We start from the raw sequence: 25,399 nt of genomic DNA on the forward strand, positions 1-25,399 counted from the left end.
CAGATACAGGTTTAGGATAAGAGACGTGAGTGAACACAGAGGCATGGGAGCATCAGGAGTTGGGGGAGGCGTCCTGGGGACACGGTGGCATAGCCCTTGAAGACACAGGGCTGGTAAGTGGTAGCCCCGGGGGAGACGAGGAGTCGGGTCGGCGGGGAGAGGATGAGATTTCGCGGGGCATGGGGGGCAGGAATCGGCGCTCAGGGACCCGGCGGGGCCGGCACGGCGTCGCACCGCGGCCACGCGGCGGGGCCGGCCGGAGGGAACTACAGCCCCCAGCGTGCCCCGCGGGGCTGCGTGCGGAATGCGCCTGCGCGAGGGGGCGCGGCGGGTCGGAAGCCCCGCCCCCGGCGGCGGCGGGCGGCGCTGCGGTTGGGCGGCGGCGCTGCCGCTCAGCGCGGGGTCGGGGGTCAGAGTGCGGGCGGTGAGTGGCGGTGCCGGGCACTCGTGGTGCGGAGTGCGGGGCGCGGGGCCCGGCCGGGTCGGGGCGGCTCCGCCGCGGGGGTGGTGCGGGAGGCGGGCGGCGTCTCGGCCCAGCCCTGCGGGGCCTGGCCGGCGCGTGGGGCCCCTCAGGCCTGGCGGAGACGTGGGGCCGCCGTGGCCCGGGGCGGGAGCTGGAGGCCCGGCGCGGAGCGGGGGCGCGGCCCGGCCCCCCGCGGCGGCGGGGCTCGAACCGAGGGCGTGAGGCGGGGGTGCCGGTAGGGACCGGGGGCGGCCCCGGCCCGAGGGGAGGACGCGGGGTGGTGACGCCTCGTCCGCTCGACGCCCGGGTTGCCGGGCCCTCCGCGCCCCGGTGCGGCCCTGAGGGAAGGTCTTGGGGGTGGCTGTGGCAGCGGTCGCCCAGATCCCAGCTGGACCGGGATCAGTTGCTTTTCAGGGCTTGAGGAAGGGAAAACAGCCCATCTGCCCGGGGGTGGGCACGGGCTGAGCTGGAGACTGCAGCAAGGATTCTTTTATGTTTTGGGATGTGGAGGTTCATAAATGGAGGTAATGAAGGAGCAGGATGTTTGTTGTTTTTTTTTTTTTCTTATATTTTTTACTCTGCGAGATTGAGCTGATCACCTGTCTCAGATCTGGAGAGTGAAGTAAACTTGAGAAAGCTTAGGAGTACAGGCTGTTTACTTGTTTCCTAAGTGGCAGTAGGAATTTCTTCTCTTTTTCTTTTCTTGCTGCTCTGCTGTTACAGGTGTTTCTTCCAAACTGAGATGTATGAAGAGGTGTTGTCATTTACTGCTTCTGTTCTGTCTTTTACAAGTCCTGTGTCTGGTGGATTTACGTGGTCATTGCTGACCTGTTTGCTAATAAGTGTGACATTTGTTTTGCTACTTCTTTACTTATCTAGTTTCTTTATTGAGCTTTTGGTTCTATAGATGGTGGATTGATAGCTGCTCTTTAGTCTGAACTCTTGATACTCTTTCAGCTGTGATGCAAGGGACCAGCAAGTTTTCTAATATGTTGATGCTTGTTTGCACTGTGTGTCAGGAAGGATGAGGTATACAGGGCTCCAGGAGGGTTTATCTCCAAAGCACTTGTTGCATCAGATGCTGTTAACAGCTGTTTGAGGATTTTACCTGATTTATTTCTAATGGTAACTTGAATTTATTTTGTCTGTAGTGTCTTTTTGCAATGTTGTAGTATCTCATATCACTTGATATTAAAGTTGGCGTTTGAACTTCTTTCCAAGAATGAATTATTCTGAAATTCAGTAGTGTGTTAGAAGTCCAGTTGGGTAGTCCCCACTGTGTAGGCTTGGGAAGTTTGATTTCAGATGGGTTTTTTTTATTCCAGATATTTGTGTTTCCATTTTGAAGCACTGAATTCTGCCCTTTGCAACTGACTTTTCACATTAATTTACACTGTGGACTAAATGCTTGTTTTCTTTCAAAGAGTGGCCCTGTGGGCCTTTTATGCATCTTATTCATCTCAGACTTTGGGTTGCTCTACATGAACAGTGTGTTGGGTTTGTTTTGTTTTGTTTTTTTTGTAAAGTTAATGTGTCTAGACGGATTTGAGTGATACCAAAATCCAAAAGAAGAAGGTGATTAAAGCCTTTAAAAATTGCTTATGTGCCTGATGCTAAATAAAGAAGACCTTGGATTGAATAAACACTGACAGCACGTAAAGTTTCTGTTCTGAGAGATACTTCAGTTTGCTTTCTTTGGAGGGCCTGATTACAGCTGTTTTGGTGCTTACCTTGTTTTGATTCTGTTAACTTTGGTAGGCCTTGATTTATTTTTTTAACCCCTTAAATTTTGGGAGTTCTGGAAGATACTTAAGTGTGTGAAGTATTTGCATTTTACCCTGTGTCTGTGTCAGTCCTGTGGCCATCTGCAGTGGAGGGCCCCAAGGCTGTAGAGTGCAGGTAACATCCTGGATGGTGACATCCAGGCAAATGGTGTGGGACTGCCCAGTGTGCCTGGGCTTACAAGACAGCATGGAAGGCTTTTTATCACAAGTCTGTCTTGGATCTGAAGCAGGTGTTTTTGCTAGAAATGGTTCTGCTGAGACTCCTGGTGTTTCACTCTAGTAATGATGAGCTAACATACCAGTATGGGCAAGCAGGGGAATAAAGGAAGAAGTGAACAAGTTGAGACCATCAAGACATAACCTAGAGGAGAGATGCTGGCTGTGCTAGGGACCATTTGGACCGTTTCCCTTCCCTAGGAGAAATAATCTCTGCTGGCCTGTGGCCAGCTGAAAAGTTATGTTCTTCCTAGATGTAGGGAGTGTAGGTAAAGATACTTTTCTTCCAACCAAAAAAAAATTTCAACTATATTTGTTACAATCATTATTTTTTTTCTGTGGTTGAATATTAGGGCCAACATCTTCCCTGGCAGATTTTCTGGGCTGAGACTGGGTTATATGGAAACTATACCCCACTGTAGCCGCTACCCTGTTTGGAGCCTTTGCCAGAGTACTGGCTTTCTTTTAATGCTTCTGGAGCACATTTTTGAAGATCAAAACTTACCAGTGTATTGAGCAATGCAAATCTTATTTCCCCAAACCCAGACTGAGATTCATTTGGCACTCTCAGGTGTTAACCTTCCTTTTTCAGATAACGAAGATGTGCAGCTGTATAAGTGATTTGAACAACTGTGGCATTCATGTGTATGGAAATGAAGTAATTATGCATGCCAGATTCCATTAAACAAAGGGTGGCCTACTATGTCTCCTTTCCACTAAATTAGGCCAATATGCAATAGTAGCTTTTACTGACTGTGTAGTAACTACAAATCTCTAGCTCCTGGCACTGGGAACTGTGCTGAGGATTGAGAGCACTGAAGTGCCATAAATTTCAGAACTTATCTCAAAGACCAGGGCTGGAAAGTTTGAGTGAAAACTAAGACGTTGTTTTTTGACAGCAAATGGATTGACCATTGAACCGAGCTGTCTGAAGGTAGAGGAGAACCTCCAGTCTTCATGCTGCAATTCAAGGCCAGAAACTTTTCTGAAAGATGTTCAAACCTTTGGGCTTGACTAAGGAAATGGAAACTTTAGGGCCAGCATTACATGAGGTTGAGACAGGATGGTCTGGTGGGCTTTGTTAAGTTTAATGTGTCGGTGCTGCTAGAGCCAAGATAACTTCTCCATTCTCTGCAAAGTGCCACGTCATCCCAGGTGTCTCTGTCCTGGTCTGAGTACATGGTTTGGTGAGTGGCTGAGCTGGCCAACAGTCCCAATGGCTCATCTCATTCCTGCTTCTGCCAGTGTGGGCCCATCCTCTTCTTTGAGCTTTGATATTCATCCAGCCTGACCCTGCGCTAATACATCTCACTAAACCAGCCGGAAACTATCTTGTTTTAACTGTGTTTTATTCTGGCTGTGTTAGTCTTTTTATAGGTTCCTGTGGTTGAATCGGCTCATAGAAAGGCCAGACAAGCTCAGGAACTGGTGTAACGTAATCAGCAGGAAAGTAAGACTGAGAGGGAAGGACAGGCCTGCCTCCTTTTGGCCTCCCAGAACTATTGACTTGGTTAACCTCATTTTGTGTAGTTTCACACTGGTGTGTTTTCTTATGGCTCCTAGGCAGATGCAGGATATTGGACTAGAGGATTTTTGGTCTGATCCTGTGAAACTGTTCTTTTCCTTAATAGCAAATCTGTTCTTCCTCTTTGGCTTTTGCTGTATGTGTCCCTGTTATTGCTTCTTTGTTTTAATTTTTGTTCTTTCCTTTCTCTACATTTCTTCTAAGTGACCAGTCCTTTGCTGTGTGGAACTTCTTCAGACTCCAGCTTAGACCCGTTTGCTCATCTGCAGTTACTCTTGGAGAAGGTTTAAAAATACACAGCAAAGCCTGTCTTAGGAGACCAGTCAAGGAGCTGACGAAAGTGGGTTGCCTAGCAGAGGTGGCCTAATAAAATTGGAGTGGAATTGTACTGTGCATCTTTGGGACGGCTTCTGGGTGGTCTGTTGAGACAAATTCGTGTCCTGCTGGTGTGGAGTCTCATGTGGGTTTCACTGTGTTGTCAAGTGAACTGAGATGTGTTTGTTTCCCAGCTTTGTAGGGTGCCATAGCTCCAGCAAGTGCTTCCCTAAGTAATCAGCGCCTTCGGCCTTGCACATTGTGATCTCACAAGCCATCGCGTCTGTGATGTCACAATGGAAGAGATTCTGGTGCTCTGACATGTGTGGTCGTGCCTTTGACAAATCAGCCAAGGAACCCAGCGACAAGAATGAGCTCAAGAAATGGGAGAGACCTTCCTTGGAGTGCCAAGAGTGCCCTCCATCCTTTAGGCAGCCTTTTCCATGTTCAGTTATCTCTTCCACAATGACCATATAGAGGGAACCAGTGCCTGTGTAGGGTGAATTATTTTTTTCAGTTGACCTTCCAAGATGCATGTTTCTCCCAGATGAGCAGTTGCCCAACTCTCCTCCTGTATCCCTCATTCTTTTCTGTTGTTCCCCTCACTTGTATTGCTTCTAATTTTAGACTGTAAGTTCTTGAGAACAGGGACCACCTCATCGGTAGTGGGAAGAGCCTGGGTGTGATTCTGGAGTACTGTAAAAACAAAATGATGAATGCCAAGTTGTATCTGAGCTGAGTAATAATGGGGCAGCATATAGACATGCCATGACATTACAAATTTTCCAAAACACAGGCGTGGTTGTCTAGCAGTGCTGGAGACAAACCCAGCCAAACGTGAAGGGAGTGCAGCCATGAAGTGTACTGTTCTCATGTTCAAGTGATGATACTGTGAGGTTAAAAAATTAAAGAAAGAAGTAAATTTGCCTGTCTAAAATTGTGTTACTTTATTAAACAGTTCTAAAAGCTTTGTCTTTTGTTATTTGTTTTACTTTATGTTGATTGGGCTTTTTTGCAAGTTTGAGCAGTGAGAGTGGGTAAGCTAATCTTGTTCATAGTCTCTTGTTTCCTGCCTCAGAGGCTAGCCAGGTGCTGTCATTTTTGGACTGTAGTTCATCTAATGAAATATTTGGTTTTAGGTTAAGGTTGATTAAAAACCACCCTGAGTTATCTCTATTGTTCTTCAGTTATATCTTCACACAAGTGAAATATGGGCTCACATTTGACCTCTCAGTATGCATTTGAACAGCTACCAAAATTGAAGTCCTGCATTTTTTGTTATACTGTGTTCCAGGTGTTGCTAAATGTGTGCAATTTCGTTCTACAGAAAGCATCTCTGTTACCATAACTTTTTTTTCCTCCATAATTCAATAAAATAGACAAACTTGACTTATATTTTTGATTGGTTTTGGTTGCTTTAGCCTTGAGTTCAGTAGTCTGTTGGAGGCCAGGAGTCACAGCTGCCCCTACCCAGGTTTTGCACAAATAATAAACTGAAGCATTTTACTCCCAGAGCTTGCTTGCTTTTATTTTTTAATTTCAGTTTGTCTTGTAGTTTAGTTTAGTGGGGGGTTTTCTTGTTTGTTTTGTAATATGGTGGAGTGCTGTCTTGCCATAACAAAATAATTTAATATATAGTTGAAGGCTCTCATAAAATATAATTTTCTTGGGTCACCCTGCCAAGGTGAAGTTAGGTTTTAACTTCCTGCCCTTTCCATACTCAGCTTATCAAACTGGAAAGTAAAGAGGAATATTTTGGGCTTAATAGCAAACTCTAATTTTAATTAGATGTAGTTGTAAAAAGTTCATATTTATGTTAGGTGCCAGGACTCATTAAGCTCAAGTTCTTAGAAGGCTAATTTGTCCTGCCATTGATGAATTTGACTCTTCTGGAGCTTGTGTGGTGCACATCTCTGTGGTTTTGGGACTGCCCTGCAGGCAGGGGACAGCATTTGCACTGCCCTGCTGGCTCTTGTCACCAGCATTCTTCGCGTGGCAGGAGTTCCCTGTCTTGTTCCTTGCCACTTTGGTTGTCCCTAAGCAACTTTCCCAGGAGGAGCCTGGCATGCAACAGCCGCCAGTGCAGATTCTCCGCTTCACACTCAGTGGGGCCCCTGGCAGCGCTGATGGCTACAGCTGGCACTTGCCTTTCTCTTGGCTTTCCTTCCTGAGTGGTGATCAAACTGTCAGGCTTTAGTACCATGTGCTTGGACTCCTAAAGAAGCAAGAGCTGTGGTCAGCCTGAACTTGTCTTGGTACCTGCAGATAATGTCCAGAGAACATTTTTTAAAAAATACTAATTTAAAAATATGGATGCTGATTTTAGCCAGTACTGTCACATGGGACCCATGTTGTTACACAGCACAGAACACAAACTGTCTTCCAGCTGAAACCCACCACACACAGCCATTTCCCATCTTACTGGGTGTAGCAAATGTAAAGTGCTGTCACATTTTCCTAGGTCTATGTACAATCTGTCAAAATAATTCCTGAGGTCCAACCTCAGTTCATGGTCCCATTACATTTCATACATATCTGTGTGAGGAATTTGAGCTGTGTGATATGAAATATTAACCTGGTAGGGTTGACTGCCAGATGTGACAGCTTGCACTGTCTGAGATTATAATCTGATCCTGTGTGTATAAGAAATATATATATGGTGTTTTATGTAGGTTTGGAAATGGAATCACTGAACATGTGGATTTATATGGCCAGAGCTGGGTTTTTAATTTTTGAAGCTGCATTGCTTACACTGTTGTCTCTTGGAAAAACATACAGGATAATTACTAGTGCTTTGCATTGTCATAGCCATTATAAATGCTTTTCATGACATCTAATAAAGTGTGTTTGCTCACCAGCTATCTTGTGCTCTGAGGCACTCTGACCTTGCCAAAGAAGATGATGTGAGGTCTTCCCAGGGCACCCAGAGCAGTGGCTGGGTAAACATACCGTTAAAACTTCATTTGGCTGAAGGTGCAGAGTTTGCAGTGGGGTTGCCCTTATTTGTATGCTGCCTGTGTAGGGAAATCCACATGCAATACTCCACTCACACACCTTTGTTCAGAGCACTGCTCCCTCTGCTACACAGGAGAGTGGAGAGGGAGGCTCCTTTTAGGATGGGGAGCCTGATCCTGTTGCTAGACGTGGATCATTGCAAAAGCTGTTAGTGTAAACAGGCACTAGATGTTGGCTGTTACTTCCCTCCACTGATGTCACAAGGTGCTTTGTGACCCTGACCTGCCATGCCACGGTCTGGCATGGTGCTGCTGTGTCTGTGAGGACGTGCCCAAATCCTGCCAAGGCGTCTGGTTTACCTTTGACATGGACTCAGTGACTCAGAAACCTCTGCACCACTGTGTGTGGTGCAACCCAGCCTGAAGATTCATGGGGTCCATGTCAGATACCCTGATCTTGCCAGTTAGGATACATTAGAGAAGAGAGCTTGCTGTGGGTGGGTGGATAATACATGTTTTATTGCCTGTGCTTCATACAGGGGTTGAAGCCTGTCTGCCTCCCCCACTCCAACTGTGTATTTTACTTGATGCAGTAGGCTAAAGACCAGGTTTTCCTTCAACTAACCTATAAGCTACTTTATTCTGAGAGATTTTATTTGTTGTGATGGGCCTTTAGACTCATAGTAGTCAGAAGATTTAAGGCAGGGATACCTTAAATATCTCTTATCTGGCACATGTTAGAAGTAAATATAGGTAACTCCTATTTGGTTGTAATGCATTTATGAATGGCAGCCAAAACTGTACATGGAAAGGCAATAGGTAGAACTGAGCCCCTTTAAAATAAATGCTATGTTGATCTCTTAGTTTTTGGTTTTGCCGCTGGAGGTTTTGGTTTTTGAGATACCTGCTGTCTGGCACACTGCTTTAACAAAGCAAACAGCTTCAAAACATGAAGGCCTTAAGCCAGGGTGATGCATATATGCTCTGGAATTGGCAATGTGGGCACTGGCTTGGTCTTAAACATTTCAACTTCTTTGATTTTTGCCTTTCACTTAAAAGCTTGGAAAGGGAAGGTTACCAAATGTGTGTTTACTCGAAGCACACAACCTGCTTATCTGCAATTATCTCCTAATCTGGTCCTTCCGAGTTTCTCTGGTCTCGCAGGTAAATACAGATTTAGCTGTTATTCAAGGCATATTATTTACCTCATTAAGTGTGTGTTTTGGCATGTGCATTATTTACCTGACGGACTAACGGATGGGAGAGAGCAAATGCTGTCTTTTTGTGCAAACAGTGACTTTGTTCATGAGCAACAAGTCCCTGTTTTGCCGTGGCCACTTTGTGTCTCACAGTGGGTGTTTCCATCCCTTCACTGTAGAGCAAAAAGCCAGCACAGATGGGGGGGCCATGCTCATGAGAGGGCAGGTGGGTGGCACATCTTCCATGAGCAGTGGGACCAAGTGTGGGGATACATTTAAACATCTATGTAGTAAGATGTGTGTGTATGTATATGCATAAACAATTAGCAGGGTATTCTATCCTTGTTCAAGAGGACTGAGTTGGTGTAATTTGCTTCTTTAGCTATCGGTCCCTGTACCCTCCCATGTAACACCATGAACTGGTCTTGAATCCTCATCTCTGTAGATAAATTAACAACCCTGAAGCTGACCCATCTTGGATAGCTACAATCCTGGCAACTTTTTCCTGCGGAGTTTTAGAAGAAAAGTAGCAGGAGGGGAAATTCAGGTAGTTTCATATGGATCATGCAATTTAATAAATAGTGTTTGTTAAATAAAAGTACCAGAAGATGATGGCTGAGTGAGGTATTTCTTCGGGAGGAAGTCTGTACTCTATAGAGTTCTTGTGTGTGATTGGTTGAACTGATATCCTTGTCTGAGAGAAGTAAGAAGTGGAGTGTAGCACTAAAATCACACCTCTGAGAACCCTTGTATACAGAGCAAATGACAACTTTCCTGGGGTGGGGCTACCTGGATTTGTAATGGAAGTGCCATGTTTTGGTGCAACTGGCAGATGTTTCAGGGCCAAGCTGTTGAGATAAGTTGTAGTGTTGGTATGTGCATTGCTGTGTTTAATTTTTACCGATTATCAGAAACTGCGTTGTGTATGAAAAGATAAAGGGCCACAGGAATTTCAACAAGGCTTAGATTGGATATTCTGTCTTTTAGTTGGATTGTGTTATGTTCTGCTATATTGAGGTTCAGCAGTGGGGTGTGATCTGGTGCCTGGAGCCATGACTTGTGTATCTCATAGTTCTTAATTTAGAATCGTTTGCAGAAGTTAATTTTCTGTTGCCTGTGATTCTGGACACCTTAAGCTCAATCCGAATGTCATCTGTTTTGCTTAGACCAGGTCACTGTGTTATTTCAGGTTTATGATGCTGGAACCTCCACTCTCCACTGGGAAGCACAAAGGGAATCCCTGTTAGAGGAGGATACAGATACTAGTAGAGATGAGATGTATGTGTGCATGAGTAACATGAGTCTCTCTTCAGTTTCAGATGCCTCTGGATGTTCAATGATAGCATTTCTCCATACTGGAGCAGCAAAGTTTCCCCAAAACTTACTTTCAAGGTCAAGACAAGCTGTGTCCCCCCTCTTCCCAGCTGGTGTTCTCAAAGGGTTCAGCTCCATCGTAAGCAGGAAACTGGCGTCCCACGGCTTTGGAGCTTCCATGGCAGCAATGTCATCCTTCCCTCCACAGAGATATCACTACTTCTTAGTGCTGGATTTTGAGGCTACATGTGATAAACCGCAGATTCATCCTCAGGTAAATAGTTAATCCTGTTAATTATTGCCTTGCAACTTGCTGCTGCTCTTCTGAGAGGTAGAAGGAAAAACCGGAGTGCTGGTTCACTAATCTCTTCTGGTTTGTCCCACCTCCTTTCTGTTGCTGGTTCTTCAGGGCTCTTGCAAGTCACCTGCTGTCTCAGGAGCAATGCCAGGACTGTTTGGTGGGAATGAATAAAGGGATCTTATTTCCATCAAGGAAGTGACAATTCATGTGTTCTTGAAAACAGCTTTGAGTCAATTATACTTGTCATTTGTCTGAACTGGCTGGAAACTTGCATTAATAGGTGACAACCATGTTTGATTCTGCAAGGAAAAAGGCTATTGGTAGTGAACAGCTTTAGGAGAAAAATATTTTGAATGATGGCAATATGTTCAACATAATGGTATTTCTAAGTAGAGAAGAAAAACAGTTTTTAGATTATTTCAACAAGATCAGGTATCTTGCCTGGATTTTAACTCTGGAGTGTAATGAGACAGGAGGAGTTCTTCCAGAGAGATCTTCCAGCGCTCTACCATTTGAAATATTGAGAGATCCAGATGAAGTACAGAGCTTTTCTGCAAACAGTTCTTCCACAGTACTGTAGAGCAGATTAGTAAAAATATTCTCAATTGTCATCAGAATGGGCTCAGGTTTTCAACTGGAAAACTGTACTAAAAATAAAAAAACCCCCCTGGTATTAGGTTGATAGCGAACAAGCAGAATTTCTGAGTCTAAAGTGGAGTCAACCTCCTCTGCCAAGTAATTGGACTGCATGTGTTGGTAATACCTGTGTTGGGTCACAACAACTTCCTTTTGCTTTTTTTGACTACGTGAAGGTCTTAAGCAGTTTTCAGCGTGGTGTCTCATTGCTGAAGTGACTCAATCAAGCTTGTTCATTTCCCAGTGCCACTGTGGTTTCTCTTGTGCTTGTCCTAACAAAGGGTTGCTGCAAGTTGGGGTCAAACTTGTCTCCTGTCTTCCCCAGTAGTGCCTTGATGGGTGCTGCCTGTTCTTTGTGTTTCTTGAAAAATGGATAGCAAATTTCCTGCTCTTTTGCTGGCTCTTTGTGGGAGGCTGTTGTGGCTCTGCATCCAGTTCTACTAGCAGGCTCTTAACCGCTCTCCAAGTGAGATGTCAGGCTATTTCCTGCATGCTCTGCCTCGGGTGCACAGACCTGTCAAAGCTGTAAATTGGATCTACCTTGTCCCTTTGGATATGGGCTTGGTCTGTGCACATTTTGATGCAAAACCATGATGCATGTGGAGCTAGTTTACAGCTAGCAGTAAAAAGGAGCATGAGTGGAATATGATTACTACTGTTTTAAGGAGCTTTGTCCCCAAGTCCTTGCCAGGGAAAGTAATGGTCTGGGCCAATGCAGATCTGCTATATATTTTGTTGGTGAGATAGCACCTTTAAGGTGGAGATGTTCTTCAGTGTTGTTTTTCCAGTCTGCTGTGTTCAGTGCCTGTCTGCATCATATAATGTGTTGAAAGGGCTGTCAGTCCCTCACATCCTCACCAACAAATTAGTTTGACAAATAAAGAAATTACTTTTGCTACATGGGGCTCAATGTAGCTGGAAAGGCTGAAGGTGGCTGCCAAAATTGGGAAACTTTATAAAATGAGGCTTCAGTTGATGCCCTTACCTACCTCTTAAGTCTTTGCTGACCAGCATGGCTTTTGTCCTCTTCACTGCTAGGTTGTATGTAATGGTGAGCAAACTGTACCATGCATTTCAGCAATGTTTTCTGCAAAGTTTTAGTGACAGGATCTTTCACTGCAGGATTGATAGACAGGTTTGTAGGTTTGATGTGAGGTCAGAGCTGGGAGCTAGAAATGGTCAGGTGCTTATCTTCGCTGTGATACTGGTAATTTTTTCACTTTTATTTTAATACCTGCAAAATAGAAGTCTAGGTACAATGAAATTCAAATGCATTGGGATTTGATGAGAAGGTTGTGTATACAGAGCTAAGCTAAACTGTGATCCACCTTACTTTAAGTGGTAGGCATAGCTGTAAATTTAGCCAGTTCAGCCTAAAAATCTTGCAAGAGTTTACTTGCCACCATACAGCACATTTCACATTTCTCACTCACTGCTCTTCAAAATATTCTGGCTTCTCACAAGAAACTACTGGAAGAGCTATCTTTTTATGTACACTAAGATGTGTGACTGCCACATCTGCTCCCCCTCCCGTTGTATTTACTCGTGTTCCTTTGTAACTGGCAGCCTTGCTGGCTTTATCCCTGGGGAAGTCCTTCATGCTCATTCGTGAGCCCTGAAGACCCCTTCATTTCCATTCCCTTTCACATTGCCCGATCTCTCTCTGAGGTCTCGTGCTATGGCCTCTGTAATGGGGATCAAGGAGGGTCAAGGACAGTGGTATTCCCCTGGGAAGCCATCTGCATTGTGGCTCCAGTGGCTGCTGGCTGAGTGCCTTGTGGCTGCTGCCCTGTGCTTTACCATTCACTCCTGTGTCACTCATCGAGGGTCCTTCATGTTCCCTGCCCTAAACCCACAAAGGAACAGGAGCATCCTTGCAGCCCTGATTTCTGACTGCTGCTTTCAGAAGATATACCCCTCCATCAAAGTGCTTGTTTATATACACATAGAAACTGCTTAGCTTTATTGGTTTTCTGGATGTATGCATGAGTAATGGGACCATCCCAGAGAGAAAAGAAGGTGTGGGGGGTTTTAACTGCACAGTGTATGTCATGTAGTGTTTTACCCAGCCAAAGGTCATTAGGGGCTGGCAGTAAGAGATGTTTATGGCTGGCCTCTTGCATCTCTTTAATGCTTACCTTGTGCCTTTGGAATGTGATCCAAAGCCCAGTGGGGTCAGCTGGGAGCTGTCATTCTGCAGAGGTCGGTGGACCCTGAACAGTGGTGGTGTGTTTCATTTTTCAGCTCTTGAGGTTTTTCTTTTACTCTCTGGTAAGAGTTTATAAGTACCTTCTGCTTTTATACCCTGTCAACCCATAGAGCTGGGTACATATGGAGCTTTAGCTTCATGAGAAGATGCATTAGTAAGTGGGAGTCTTGCTCTTTTGTCCCTTTGTCCTTGTAGACACCAATGTTTATGGTGGTCAGTGCTTTCAATGACTATGTTAAGCAGCTCCACAGACTCAGATCTGTGGCTGCCTTTATTAATGCAGTAAGGAAGTGTGCCTCTTTCAGTCAGCAAGTCATGTATCTTGCCTTCAACTTCAGCCGAGTGGATGAAAAGAAATGATTTGTTTTAAATATAAAATGTCTGAAGGTAGAAATCAGATCTATTCAAAGCTGAATTTGAAATTAGACTTCTATATATGATGTTAATCTCTAATCTATTAAAGCCACTTAAATGAAAATCAAATAAAATTCAATCTCTGTATGTCTGCCGCCTGGAAGTGTAAAAGAGCATCAGACCTCTGACCTGGTAGAAGGAGCTGGATCTAGGAGCTGCTAAGCTGCTAAATGAGCTTTTGGTAATGATGAAGTTGTGTTTTCTCATGTCAGTTTTTTCAGGTGTTCAATGTCTCAGATTCACTCAAATTGGTAACCATTTGGGAAGTAGAAATTTGCGTCTTTCAAACTCTCTGTAAAGGGAAAATATGAAATGTTCACATCTCATTGCTGAAAAAGGTTGTGAGGAGAAGAATAAATTGTTTACGGGCAATGTTTTCTGTGTCCTCCTAAGCAGTACTTTTTAAATGCAAAAATATCTTGATATTTTTTGTTAGTGTATCCTAGATACTTCAACTGTGTTTAGCATGCATTTAGATTGTTATTTTGGGAGAATTTTAAATTATAATTGCTGTCAAAATGAAACTGGATATACTAATAAATACAAAACATCACTCACCATTTCACTATAAACACTGACACTGACTAAGCAGATGTTCAGTTGCTAATTTATTTTTAAGTGTTCAAACAAATCTGGATGATCATAGTACATATTGTGATTGGCAAAAGTGTATTAAGAAATAGGAGCCAGTCTTTCTATAAGATAATATTAAGTACAAATGCAGGAGAAGATTATATCGAGTTCAGTCTGTATTTCCTTGTGTGCTGCTGTAAAAGAGCATTACATGTGTTTTCCCTGGAACATCTGTCTCACAGTCACAGGCAGGTACAGTTGGAGTGGCTGTGATGATCTGTACAGCTGCTTGTCCTGCTCTATCCACGATCTTGTTACCACAGCAGGGACAACTGAGTCGTGTGTCTCTGCTCCTGAGGTTGTGATTTATAGGCTGACCTTGTAATGGGAATGGATGTTGATTTCCACCAAATTTAGCAACAGATGTGCAGCCCCTGCCAAGCTCTCTGCATAGGGTGGCTAGATAGAGGATAGGGAAGCTGCCTCGGGAACCACAGCTGAAGCTGCTTTGTCTGAGGAATACGTCCTTGAAATCACAAACTTGCTGCAGGAGCAGGCAATGGAGGGATGGCTCATCTGCTGGGAAGCAGGCTGCAAGGTAGCTTCTGTGTGCTTTCCACATCCTTTTCTGTGGACACTGCATCAAGGCAATCCCAGCTGAAGGCCAGGATGGGAATGCAGGTGTCTCACACAGTAACAGACATTGTCACAGTCCTACCCAGAGGTGGATAAAGGACATGTGTGTGCCTGTGCCTGCCTGTTCTATCTGGACATCCCCCATGTAGCAGCTTTCTTCTTTCACTGTTTTTGTGTGGCTGTTAAGCTCAATGCACTAGAAATCACCTGCCAAAACCTTTATTGAGGATGATCATGAGTTGCTGAAAAATAAAGAAATTCGGGCTTGTTTCCCATGGCAACTTTAACTCAGCATAAGTATTACAGTGGAATATTAATCTGCAATTACCTATGTTCATGCATCTTAGGCTTGGGTGTAGTTTTAATTACCTACTTCTCAATTCTGCTTCTTACAATGCTGTTTCTAGAGAAATGCTGTTAAAAATGCATGTAACATAGGGACGTAAAGGTATTTTCTTTCTTTTTACTAGAAGTAAGTAAATATATATATTTATCACCTCTTTGCCAGTTTTGGCTGGTTTTATGCCATTGTTCTTATATCAGATTGCTTTAAGTTCCTAGAGTGGCAGGAAACAGTTCATATAAGAGCCCTTTCAAATGGATTTTCCTGTTTGCATTGAGTTTTTGAACAAACCTCTTTAGGCCTTGTAGCTTTAGAGGGTTACACTGCACCTGGTGTCTCAGACCTGCACTCACTTGGCTTTGGAGACCTCCCTCATTCTCCCTGTAAGTGGGGACAACCTTGCTGTGACCCATATCAATCTGACAGGGTGGGTTATGACTTCAGGCAATGGAATTAGTGGTATTTATTTAAAACCTGATGAGCTAAAGAACATGAACAGTTATTGAACCCTAATCTCCTGGAGAGCACAACCATGAGACCACCAGCCAAGACATCTGATGTACAAAAAAAAATTCAAAGCAGTTTCTTATTTAAAGATACAAACCCAGCATTATTATAGCAACAAGTCTAAAATACCAAGGCACTCGGCTGGCCAATGGCTGCAGTCCTAACCTGACCTAACCTGCTCAGTTTTTGGCTGGTTGTCGACAGGCTGATGAGATGACTACTTTAAAGCCATCAGTCACGTTGTCCTTTCCCTCACAGTGTGCAGAGACCCCACATCAGTTATGCATCCCGGTGTGCAATTCCCCACCTGTGCTGTTTGAACACTGTATCCTTAGCTGTGCAAACATTACACATCGTTTAGGTGACAAGTTGCAAAGTTAAGTAGACTTGTTGTTACAGCAGAAAGTAGTTGAGTGGCAGTCACCCTGAAAAGAAAAGATCCAGGCTAGCTCAGGAATGTGCAAGTCTACTGGATTGTTCGCCTCTCCATAAAGCCGCTGATGAGGGCTATGTGTGCTTCTGGAAATACTCCCATCGTGCATTTTGAAGTGAAGGGGATGGGTGTCACAGGTTTGTACATTTGCTGTGCTGGTCCTGCTGTGTGCACGACCCTGTGTGGTTGTCAGTGATCAGTGTGTGCCTACTGCTCTTTTCCAGCCTTTGACATAAGGGAAGTATTTTGCATCGCTCTCAGCATGATGTTTTAAAACCATGCAGTATTCTTTCATGGCATGGCACCCATCTAGTGCTACTTGGGGATGGTGCTTTTCAAGCTGCTGTGGTTCCTGGGAAATGGTCTTTGTTGTGTTAAAGTGGTCTAGTCTTAGCTTTCAGCAAAACCTTCCTGATAAAAAAGCAATGCAACTCAGCTCTTTTAGTGAGAAGCACACAGGATGTGCCTAAATCTTGTGTGCTTTTTCCCCTTTATGCCAAGCTTGCTGTGCAACCATCCCTGCGTTGTGTTTGTTGGTCTATGCACTTGTTAACTGGCAAAATAATTCTTCATAACGTTATTTAGTTCCTCTCTGTCAGGCAGAAATGCGCTGTCATCAGCAGCTAGTTGTGATGTCTGTAAAACCCTGGATATTCATTTACATGCACTAATGTGCCCTTTCTACCCATCCCAGATGTTTTAGTGTCGTTGGGAACATTGATCATTTGTCCTGCTCAATATCAGGTGAAGAGGTTGGGACTTGAAATGATCTGATAATTCTGCATCTGGGACTGCACAGGCTGTTTGTCTGCCATAGAGAGGAGTGGATGTGAAAAAGGATATAGTGTAGTTGCTGTCTTGCAGTGGAAAGGTAATACTTGGAAATGTGTGTGTGTATGCTGTTTTTAAGCTGGTTTGAGTGCTAAACTTCCCCCAAACTGTCAAGCTTTAATTGGTGTTGGCTATGTCAGTAGAGATGTTCTGGGTGGTTAAATATATGTCAATAGTGCTTGAAGAAACACGTTGAAGTGTTGATGTTGGTTGGTCTATATTTCTCATCCCATGTGTGAAAAGAGGAGGGAGATTCTGCCTTACTCTTGATGTCTGGGTCCTGCTGGAAAGATCAAAATAGCTTAGTGGTTTTTGGCAGGGAACCATGATGCTGGTGGTGAGAGGCAGGAACCAGCTTGGGAGTAAATGATTACTGAAAGTTTTGTTAAGGATGGCAGGACAAGGGTTGTGAGCCTGCTGTCAAGATTTCAGGTGCAATGGCAGGCATGAAAAACTCCCAAGGACCACAGTGGTAAGTTTAAGAGAAAAGTGTCATTTGCAAGACGTGGACCCTCCTTTTGTTGGCCCTGTAAGAAGGGACTTGAACTGATGAAGTACTTGACTTTGTGTTCCATACTCTTTAGAAGAAAAAAAAAAGATACTATTTCAAGAGGATGAAGAAGAGAATCAGTGAGTGTGACCAGGGCTCTGCAAAGCACAGTTGTGAGTGCAGGCTGGATGGCATTGGGGTGTATATAAGATGAGGTCTTTGTTGCAAAAATGAGAAAGGCAATGTTCTGGCCTGTGTCTGCTGTGGGTGAGAAGAGCAGTTGGGAATTTAAACAACAGCAAGGGAAATTCAGATTAGACATTAGGAAAAACTTTCCAATGATAAGACTAATGAAACAGGAGGATAGAGTGAGTGCCTGGGGAGTATGTGAGTCTCTCTTATTGGAGTCGGTAAAAACAGCCTAGACAAAGTCAGAAATTATTTAGGGGGTGATGATGCTGCCCTCAGGCAGGTGCATGGACTAGATGTCTCTTTTAAAGCTGAAGCTCCTGGAGGCATGTGATTAGATGGGGATTTCAGCTTCTATTAAAGAAAGAGAAATGGTCCCTCACACTCAGAGTTGTAAGGCAGCACTGGGAAATAAGAGCCACATTTGAAGTCAGTGCAGAATGCAAAATGCAACTCAAAATTTATCTTTGAAGAAATCCAGCCTTTGACATTGGGTTTCAGTACCTGAGTGTTGGGGGTAGGCAGTGTGATTCACCTGAGAGCAGGGGGAAGAAGAAACATTGGATTATCAATGGGCAGGCAGCAGAATTTTTCTTCATGCCATGTTATCCCAGTGTTTCGTGGTCTTCCCATATTCCTTCCAGTTCTCTTGTGTTTTGTTTTGATGCGTACTTCCACTTCATGCTTTTCTGGGTTATAGTAGTTCTTTTAAATGTACCAAGTTGTTAGGTGTGTGCATATATGCATTTTAAGCTAGGTAGTGATGGAAAAAAGAAATTTGGAGGTCATCTGCTCCCCCAAACACCTTTTGATAGGTTTAATCAGTACGCAGAGCAACGTAGCCAGGACTGAGACTCTGAGAGGCTCCACGGCGTGTGTGCAGGCAGGCATCCTTTGGAAAGCCAGGATAACCCTGATTCAGCACAAGTCCTGCTGTTCTGCACTGGAGAGGTGTTGCCTTTATGGTACTTGTTTTGGTTAGTTTAATAAAAATTTAGAAGTGGGGAAAAGACCACTATGAGGTCATCTTGGTTACTGCCCCTGAGGGCCAGTGCAAGGCTGCTCATTTGGAAATGGCTTTAGTTAAAATAATAATTAAGGCAGAGAATGGAAACTGTGGATGCAGATCTGTTAGGCTAGTGCTGTCCTTACTATGTCCCTTTTCGATTTTAATTGCCTTGGAAAAAAAAGAAAATCACAAGGCTTTAAAAGCTCCGATTCTTTCTGCTCTTCAACGCCCCCACACCCTCTCCCCGATCTTGGAGGCATCAACTCTCATCTGTCAAAGTGTAAATCAGCAATTAAAACACAAACAGCGAAATGCCAAAGATGACCCGAAGCACAAAGCAACTGACAAACAAGTCCGGACAAATCGGCGGATAATTTATAAGCATTGCCCTAAAATCTAATTATTTGGCAATTCGAATTTGCAGCCGGCCAGGGCTGTGCAATAAATTTAACCCGCCATAAATTATTTAGGAGCAGCCCGTGGTGTAAATCAAAAACACGAGTGTTTGTTTAAGAAATAAGCTCCTTGTGCATAAAATGACTTTTTTTTTCCTTTAAAGAGAGGAGGAAAAAACCATCCCTGAACAAAATGACCAGGTGCTGAAGCTCTGTCCCTCCTCAGATACTCCCTTGCCTCTTCTGCCCTTATATTTTTTAAGGTGTAAATGGTTCTTTTGGTAAGAAGTTTTATGTTTTTCCTTATCAGACAAAATCAGTTTCTCTCAACAGCCTCTGCTTGTTTTTATTGCATTTTGAACAGTCAGCTCTGATTTTTATGGGCATCTTTTATTCTTGTGTTTATTAAACTTCTTCACATGGAGGTTAGAGTAAGAGATAAATTATTCTCTGGTAGTTTTTGAACTGAATAGGCCATACGGTCTTGCTCAAATATATAACTCCGTGTCCTGAAGCGTGCCCTGTCCACTTTGTACATAGGCATCTGGATTAAAAGGTTTTGAGAGCTGGGAAGCTCTTGATGGGCACTTTATTCTTTCTCTATTATGATGTTAGTGGTACCCAGATCCAAAAGGATAAGCAAAAAGATTTCTCTGTGGAAATCAGGGTAATTTCAGATGCTTTCTTCTCTGACCGGAAATTGTCTACCAAGTATAGTTGTGTGCTTGTTCATTTCTTTTATTAGCAAGAAGATCAAGACAGCTGAATTGGTGCATCCCTGCTCTGGTGTTAAAGGGAAGGGAGTTTCAAGTAGGATGACTGGATAAGGAAAGGCTGGGTTTATAGCAGTGCTTTCACATGCCATTAAGAATTTTTCAAATCCTTCTTAGAAGGAAGTCCCTAGCTGTTCCACAGTTACCCTGCTGCTGCTCAACCCACTGACTTGGGACAGCCAGGTTGCAAAGGAGACTCCTACCTGAACTTTTTTTTTTAAACCTTTGGTTTTTCAGAAGGACAAAAGTTCCGAGGAAACTGTCACATAGATTTGCTTGAAGTACCTTGAAATCGTAAATGTAGGATTGTTGTAAAGAGAGTGGACCTGGTAATGGATCTGTATAAGCCTCTGACTCTGTAGGTTCCTATTGTTACTGTGTTTGGGGGCACAGCTGAGAGGAGGGACAGGGTGCTGATGTTTTTTTCTTTAAGCATGTTAATATTGATTTTAGAAGCTCTTTGTTCCAACAATATAAATGCAAATGCCTGTAATTGGGAGCCTTGTGCAGAATTTCTCAACAGAAAACAGGTTCAAGTTTTCTGACAATGAAAGGAAAATAAAAAGCCGCTTATTTATTGGTGGCGGTTTGAATCCTGGATTTCCTTTCAACTTACTTTGCAGTGCTAAATAAAATACCTAATTGCAGTGCTCGCAAAATTCAAATGAGTACATTTGTTCTTCTGGTAGCTGGCGGCTATTTGCAGCCTCTGGACACCCTCAGCATTATTTTAGCATATCCATAACTCCTGGTTGTGCTATAAGGAAAAGCTGGCGGTGGGGGCAGAGGGAAGGCTGAGAAGCCCCAAATGCTGCTGGCACAAATCACTGCCAAAGTTGGAACATTTACTCAGTGTTGCAGTGGATATATGTGAGGATCTCAAGGTAACACTTAGGGTTGACCAGGCTCTGATAGAAGAAAGGAAGTGCCAGTGAATCTCTGCACTTAACTCCTTCATGCTGCTTTCCTCCACCTTTCCTGCCTGGGAAGAAGCAGTGAAGGTCCTTGAATAGTGGAGACGGAGCTGAGCATGTTGAGCTCACTGGGCTGCTGTGAAATGTGAGAGAGCACCCGGCTGCCTTCCTGCATCACAGTCTGTTGGGGGGTTGTGTGTATGAGTGTCTAAGTGCTCACCGTTTCATAATAATTACTAATGAAATTCTAGATCTGTAATAACATTTCAGATATCTAAAACAAACCATATGCTTGTAAAAAAAAAAAAAGAGAGAGAGAGAAAAAGTGGAAACAGATCAACTTTAAGCCATAAATTCTTGGTAATAGAGGCCTCTTTTCTCCCCCCTTTCTGTTTATGTTTGATAGATATTTTTGTTTCTGCAGGAATGTCAACTCTTAATTTCATGATGTATCATGGGCTTAAGAAAATTGAATTTAATAAAGGCAAAAGATGAATGGCACCTTTAAAGGTCCCAACACTTGTCTTTATTAGCAGGACAAACTGCAGGGTCTCCAAACACTGCTTCTCTCCAAATGAAAGTTTAAATGAAAAGTACAGCAGTGTCACAGGTTAAATTTCATTGCAGGACTGGCTAACGTCGTTAGTGAGGAGTGGGGCTGATTTCATGGGGCTGGTATCTGTTGCCTTAGATACCAGTGGAGCAAACACTGCCAGAGACTGGAAAAATCTCTGCTATAGGAAGCGTGCAGATAAACAGCCTTTTGGGAAAGGTTCTTTACCACTTGCTTCAAAAACTGACCCAATAAGCCCAAGAGAGTGGCTACACTTTCTCCTAAGATGCTCTAGTTGCCTCTGGGGTTCCACTCCTGCTCCTGGCCATGCACTTCCCACAGACCTACAGTAATTCTGGATATTGTTAAATTTCCCACAGTTTTTAAGTATGGCTTTTTATTTCCTCTGTCTGTCTTAATCTGACCCTCCTGGAAGTGCTTTTTGCCTTTGGTTCTGGAAGGCGAGCGATGCCTTTGTGTATCAGATCAGCAGCAGGCTGTCTTTCAGTCTCACTTTGCATCCAGCCAGTTGATGGCACCTGAGGATGTTTGTGGTCCCTTAGGGCACATCCTGGCATTGCAACACAGCCCTGCTATGCAATCCAGCTGGTGTGTGTCCCTCTCTGGAAAAGGAAATGTTCTTGCCTTGCTGTGGGCTTGCCTGCTTTCATGGTCACCCTCTGGGTGGGATGCAGGCCTAAAGGGCAGTGAGACGCCCCAGACCAATTTGAAAGATGGGATGGTGTTATCCTGAGGTTAAACCTGGCTCTGTCAACAGCAGCCTTGTCCATTGACTTTAAACTTTGCAGTCTGTTTTTCTTCTGAACAGAAGTTTGCTGCTTTCAGACCCTGTCTGTGGTGGCCCTTTAGAGGGGAGGATCAGCTGTACCCAGCATTTCTTACTGTCTTGGGTCCTCCTGGGTGGCTGAAGCTGGTGAGTTTGGCTGCACCACAACCGGCCATCTGGCCAATACTCAAGTGTTTGGCATGTGTCTTCTCCTTCCCTTAGAGCCCTTGGGTCAAGTTTGCTCTCTTTCCTGGGAAAACTTGGTGACTCCTAGTGGGGTGGTATGGCTCTGGGGAAGGATGTTCCCAGCCACCCACTCTGCCTCATCCAGCTTGGCATGCAGAGGGTGTGGCACAGCTGACCATGAGGAAATACTTAAGCCATGCGTCCTGTGCAGCTTTACTGCTCAGTGTCTACACCTGGGCACCTCCATGCTGTTAATACTTTATTTGATTTTTGTATTTTTTTCTAACTTTCCATCTCAGCAGCACGTGCTCTCCACATGCCCTGGTCTGGGCTGTGCCCCTGCTGCACTGGGGAGCTGCTCTGTCTCTGGGCTCTGTCCACCATGGAACTAGGGTGTTTCTCCTGACTATTTAAATTATCTGTTGTTTCCATTTACCCACCCAGCCTCTTGCCCTCCTGCTACCTAGTGGGGTGGTGATGTCATCAGCTCATATGTGTAACCTCTCGATAATTTCCGCCTACAGGTCATGAGGGTTGCAACCATGGTCCAAAAAAGTGTGTTAGTTCCTCTGCAGCGGCTGCATTTTTCACATGCTAATTTTACTCACAGGAGTTGGATTTTTTTTTTCATTTTTTATTATTTCTTATTTGTCTCTTCCAGATGTTTTCAGGCAGTTTTTTTTTGTTGTTAAACTAATTCCGTTCATGTTTTAAAAATTTATGAAAACACTAATAAAAATGTCAAAGTGGTAAAAATGTTAGCTTTTGCTCTGCTTTGATTAAATTTTGCAAACTGTTTTTGAATATTAAAAAGCAATATTTTTTTTATTCTCTCTCCCTCTCTCTGTTTTTCTCCAGAAGTGATTTGAGAGGCTTGTTGCATGGATATCACTCAGCGGGCTCATTTGCACTCCAGAACCTTGGTGCCATGGATCTCTATTAAATAACATAGACAAATTATTCTTTAAAGACACCAAACAAATTGTCACTTCTCCTCTTACATTAAACTGGAAGGAAGAAAGGGAGTGGAGAAGGAGGGGGGTGAACACAAAGGATTTTATCGCTTTTATTCAGTGGGCGGCTTTTTTAATTTCATGTATATTTTTTAATAATTGAGAAATCCATCGCAACTGGATTTGTTTAAACTTTTTATTAGCAGGTCCGTGTAAATTTTTGATTGCTGATTATTCAAATAATTGAACATTCTTCTGATGAAGGAACATTTTTATTTCCCTATCAGCATAAATTGGCTACAAAGAGGAAGATGAAGCAGGGCTTGCTACTGTGCTGTATCCCATAGGGACAGATTTGGGGGGAGCTTTTAGCTCCTCTTCTCAGTCTGTTGGAGGAGGGCAGTTCTCCTCCGCCTCTCCAGAGATGGAGGTGCTTCATGCAGTAGTCCCTGTTGTCTGTCTGATGGTATCCTCTAAAAGGGTGGTGGTCTGGAAAGGCCGAGTCTGGTCTTGGGCACAGCCCCTGCAATGTCCTTGTTAAACAGCTGTGAGCCCATTGTGAGTACAACTTCACGTTCCCTGGGTAGCACATGGGAGTGGTGTGAGACCACCTTCCTTAGGTTCAGCTTAAGCAGTGATGTGTGCAGCTGCAGTGCTGACCACAGACACCTCCTTTCAGCCTGTCCTGGCTGTGATGAGAATCAGCACCCTCCTCGTCTGTTCTGAAGGTGTTGGATGTGCTCTGTACTACAGCACCACCTTCCCACTTCCACAGAGCTTTGTGTTGAGTTTATTTTTGTTTGGAACTATCAGGCCACCTTGCTAGATGGGATAATTTCCAGCTTCATTTCTTGTTTGTTTTAAATGAACAGCTGCTTTTCTTTTTGCCCTATTCAGGAAATCATCGAATTCCCTATCCTGAAGCTGAATGGCAGGACGATGGAGATCGAATCCACCTTTCACATGTATGTTCAGCCTGTGGTGCATCCCCAGCTTACGCCCTTCTGTACAGAGGTAAAGTGCAAAGGTTCCCTGGTGCTCCAAGAGTCTCTGGGAAGCAGGTTTCCATTGCACCAGGGACTTGGGTCGCCTCTTCACGGTGCAGCTGCAAGGCAGCATGTCGTGCCAGCCTTGAGTTAATGACAAAGAGAATCATTTTTTGTTACTGCAGTAGTGTGTAAATACCTCAGTTTGGATTAATAAATAACTCTAGCTGAGATAATTGTATTTACAGCTAACAAATGTCTTAACTGGGTGACCACCAAATAAACACACTTGTGTTAGCCTATGTTCAAAATCCTGTAACCTCTTTATGAGCTCTTGCAATTTTGCTGTGCTCCTCTGTGGTGGGGAAATCGAAGAGAGCATGGACTGAGGAAAGACAGTGCTGTGCAGATGTGTAGTTCAGGGGCACTAAATTACTCTCCAGTGGGCTGCATGTTGAGATTTGAGGAGTCCTTCAGAGTGGTAGGACAACTCATATCTGTATTTTCCAGACTTTCTTTTTGATGTTGCAATTGTGGGCCGCTTGAAATGATTGCTGGAGAAGTGGCCTCTCTTTACTTGCTTACTGTCATTGATGAGGACAGCTGCTCTTGAGCTGTGGCCATATTTCCCCAGATATGGAATGAAGGTGGTAAATGTGATCCCTGAGGGTTCAAAGGAATTGAGGAGCAGGGGTTGGGTTTTGTTGTTGATTTGGTTGGTTTTTTTGGTTTTTTGTTTTTCTTTATAAATTCAACCTAAAAAGTTAACTGTTTTTACAAGTGTGTTTTTCCTCTCAGCCATAATCATCAAGAGAAACTTTAAGTTCCTTTTGATTTGGGCTTTTTATCCTGTCAGTCCATTGGTTGAATTTTGGCCAGCTTGATGACTAAAACACTGACTGTGGAAATCAGTGTGTTCAAGTTCTTCATTCTGTCCCTGTCTTGTCTAGGATCATCACCATGGTGTGTTTTCCCCTACCTCTGTGGCTACAGGCTTAACTCGTGAAGGGCTTGTCCCACCTGTACCAGCCTGATGAAAAATGACTCCTCTGTGTTAGGTGGAGTCCCCTCCAGAACCAACCAGCCCCTTCCGTATTTTCACATTGTAAAAACAAATACTTATTTTTATTCTCCTGTAACTCAAAACCATCTGAAGGTATTTTATTTAAACTTAAAAAAAAAGAAAAGGCTAAGCACAGAAAACATTATTCCCCAGAGAAAACTTTCAGAAAACTATAAATGTGTGAGAACAGAGGGTTACAATGGAAATGGTTTTGCAACCTTAATGCTAGAAAGCTGGACAACTACTTTGGCTGTCCTTATCCCCATGAGACTTGCTGGACATATGCTTGTACAAATGTGATAAATCTCACAGCTTGCACCTGATCTTTGCTAAAGACAACGTCATCTTCTAGAGCTGGACCCAAAATGTCGGCCTTCCAAGTCATCAAAATTCTGGAGAGAAGTTGTCTCATTACTCCCACCAAAACTCCTTTTTCTGGAAATCTCTC

General features: G+C 43.8%; 1 protein-coding gene across 2 annotated transcripts in view; it reads left to right on the plus strand.

Annotated features, from left to right (window-relative positions):
* The first annotated feature begins 361 nt into the window (after nt 1–361).
* The window catches only part of ERI3 (ERI1 exoribonuclease family member 3), a 130,439-nt gene continuing 105,401 nt past the window's right edge, over nt 362–25,399 (plus strand). Inside the window, exons 1-3 of one of the 2 annotated variants that reach the window (XM_033066954.2) lie at nt 362–424; nt 9,770–10,044; nt 23,800–23,916. In XM_033066954.2, the coding sequence (XP_032922845.1) occupies nt 9,793–10,044; nt 23,800–23,916 (369 nt within the window). In that variant the 5' untranslated portion in view covers nt 362–424; nt 9,770–9,792. Of the gene's footprint in view, nt 451–9,769; nt 10,045–23,799; nt 23,917–25,399 lie in introns of both variants that reach the window. The other variant, XM_033066955.2, reaches the window with a different exon arrangement.

The sequence above is a fragment of the Catharus ustulatus genome, chromosome 9, assembly GCF_009819885.2.
Source record: "Catharus ustulatus isolate bCatUst1 chromosome 9, bCatUst1.pri.v2, whole genome shotgun sequence".
NCBI lineage: Eukaryota > Metazoa > Chordata > Aves > Passeriformes > Turdidae > Catharus > Catharus ustulatus.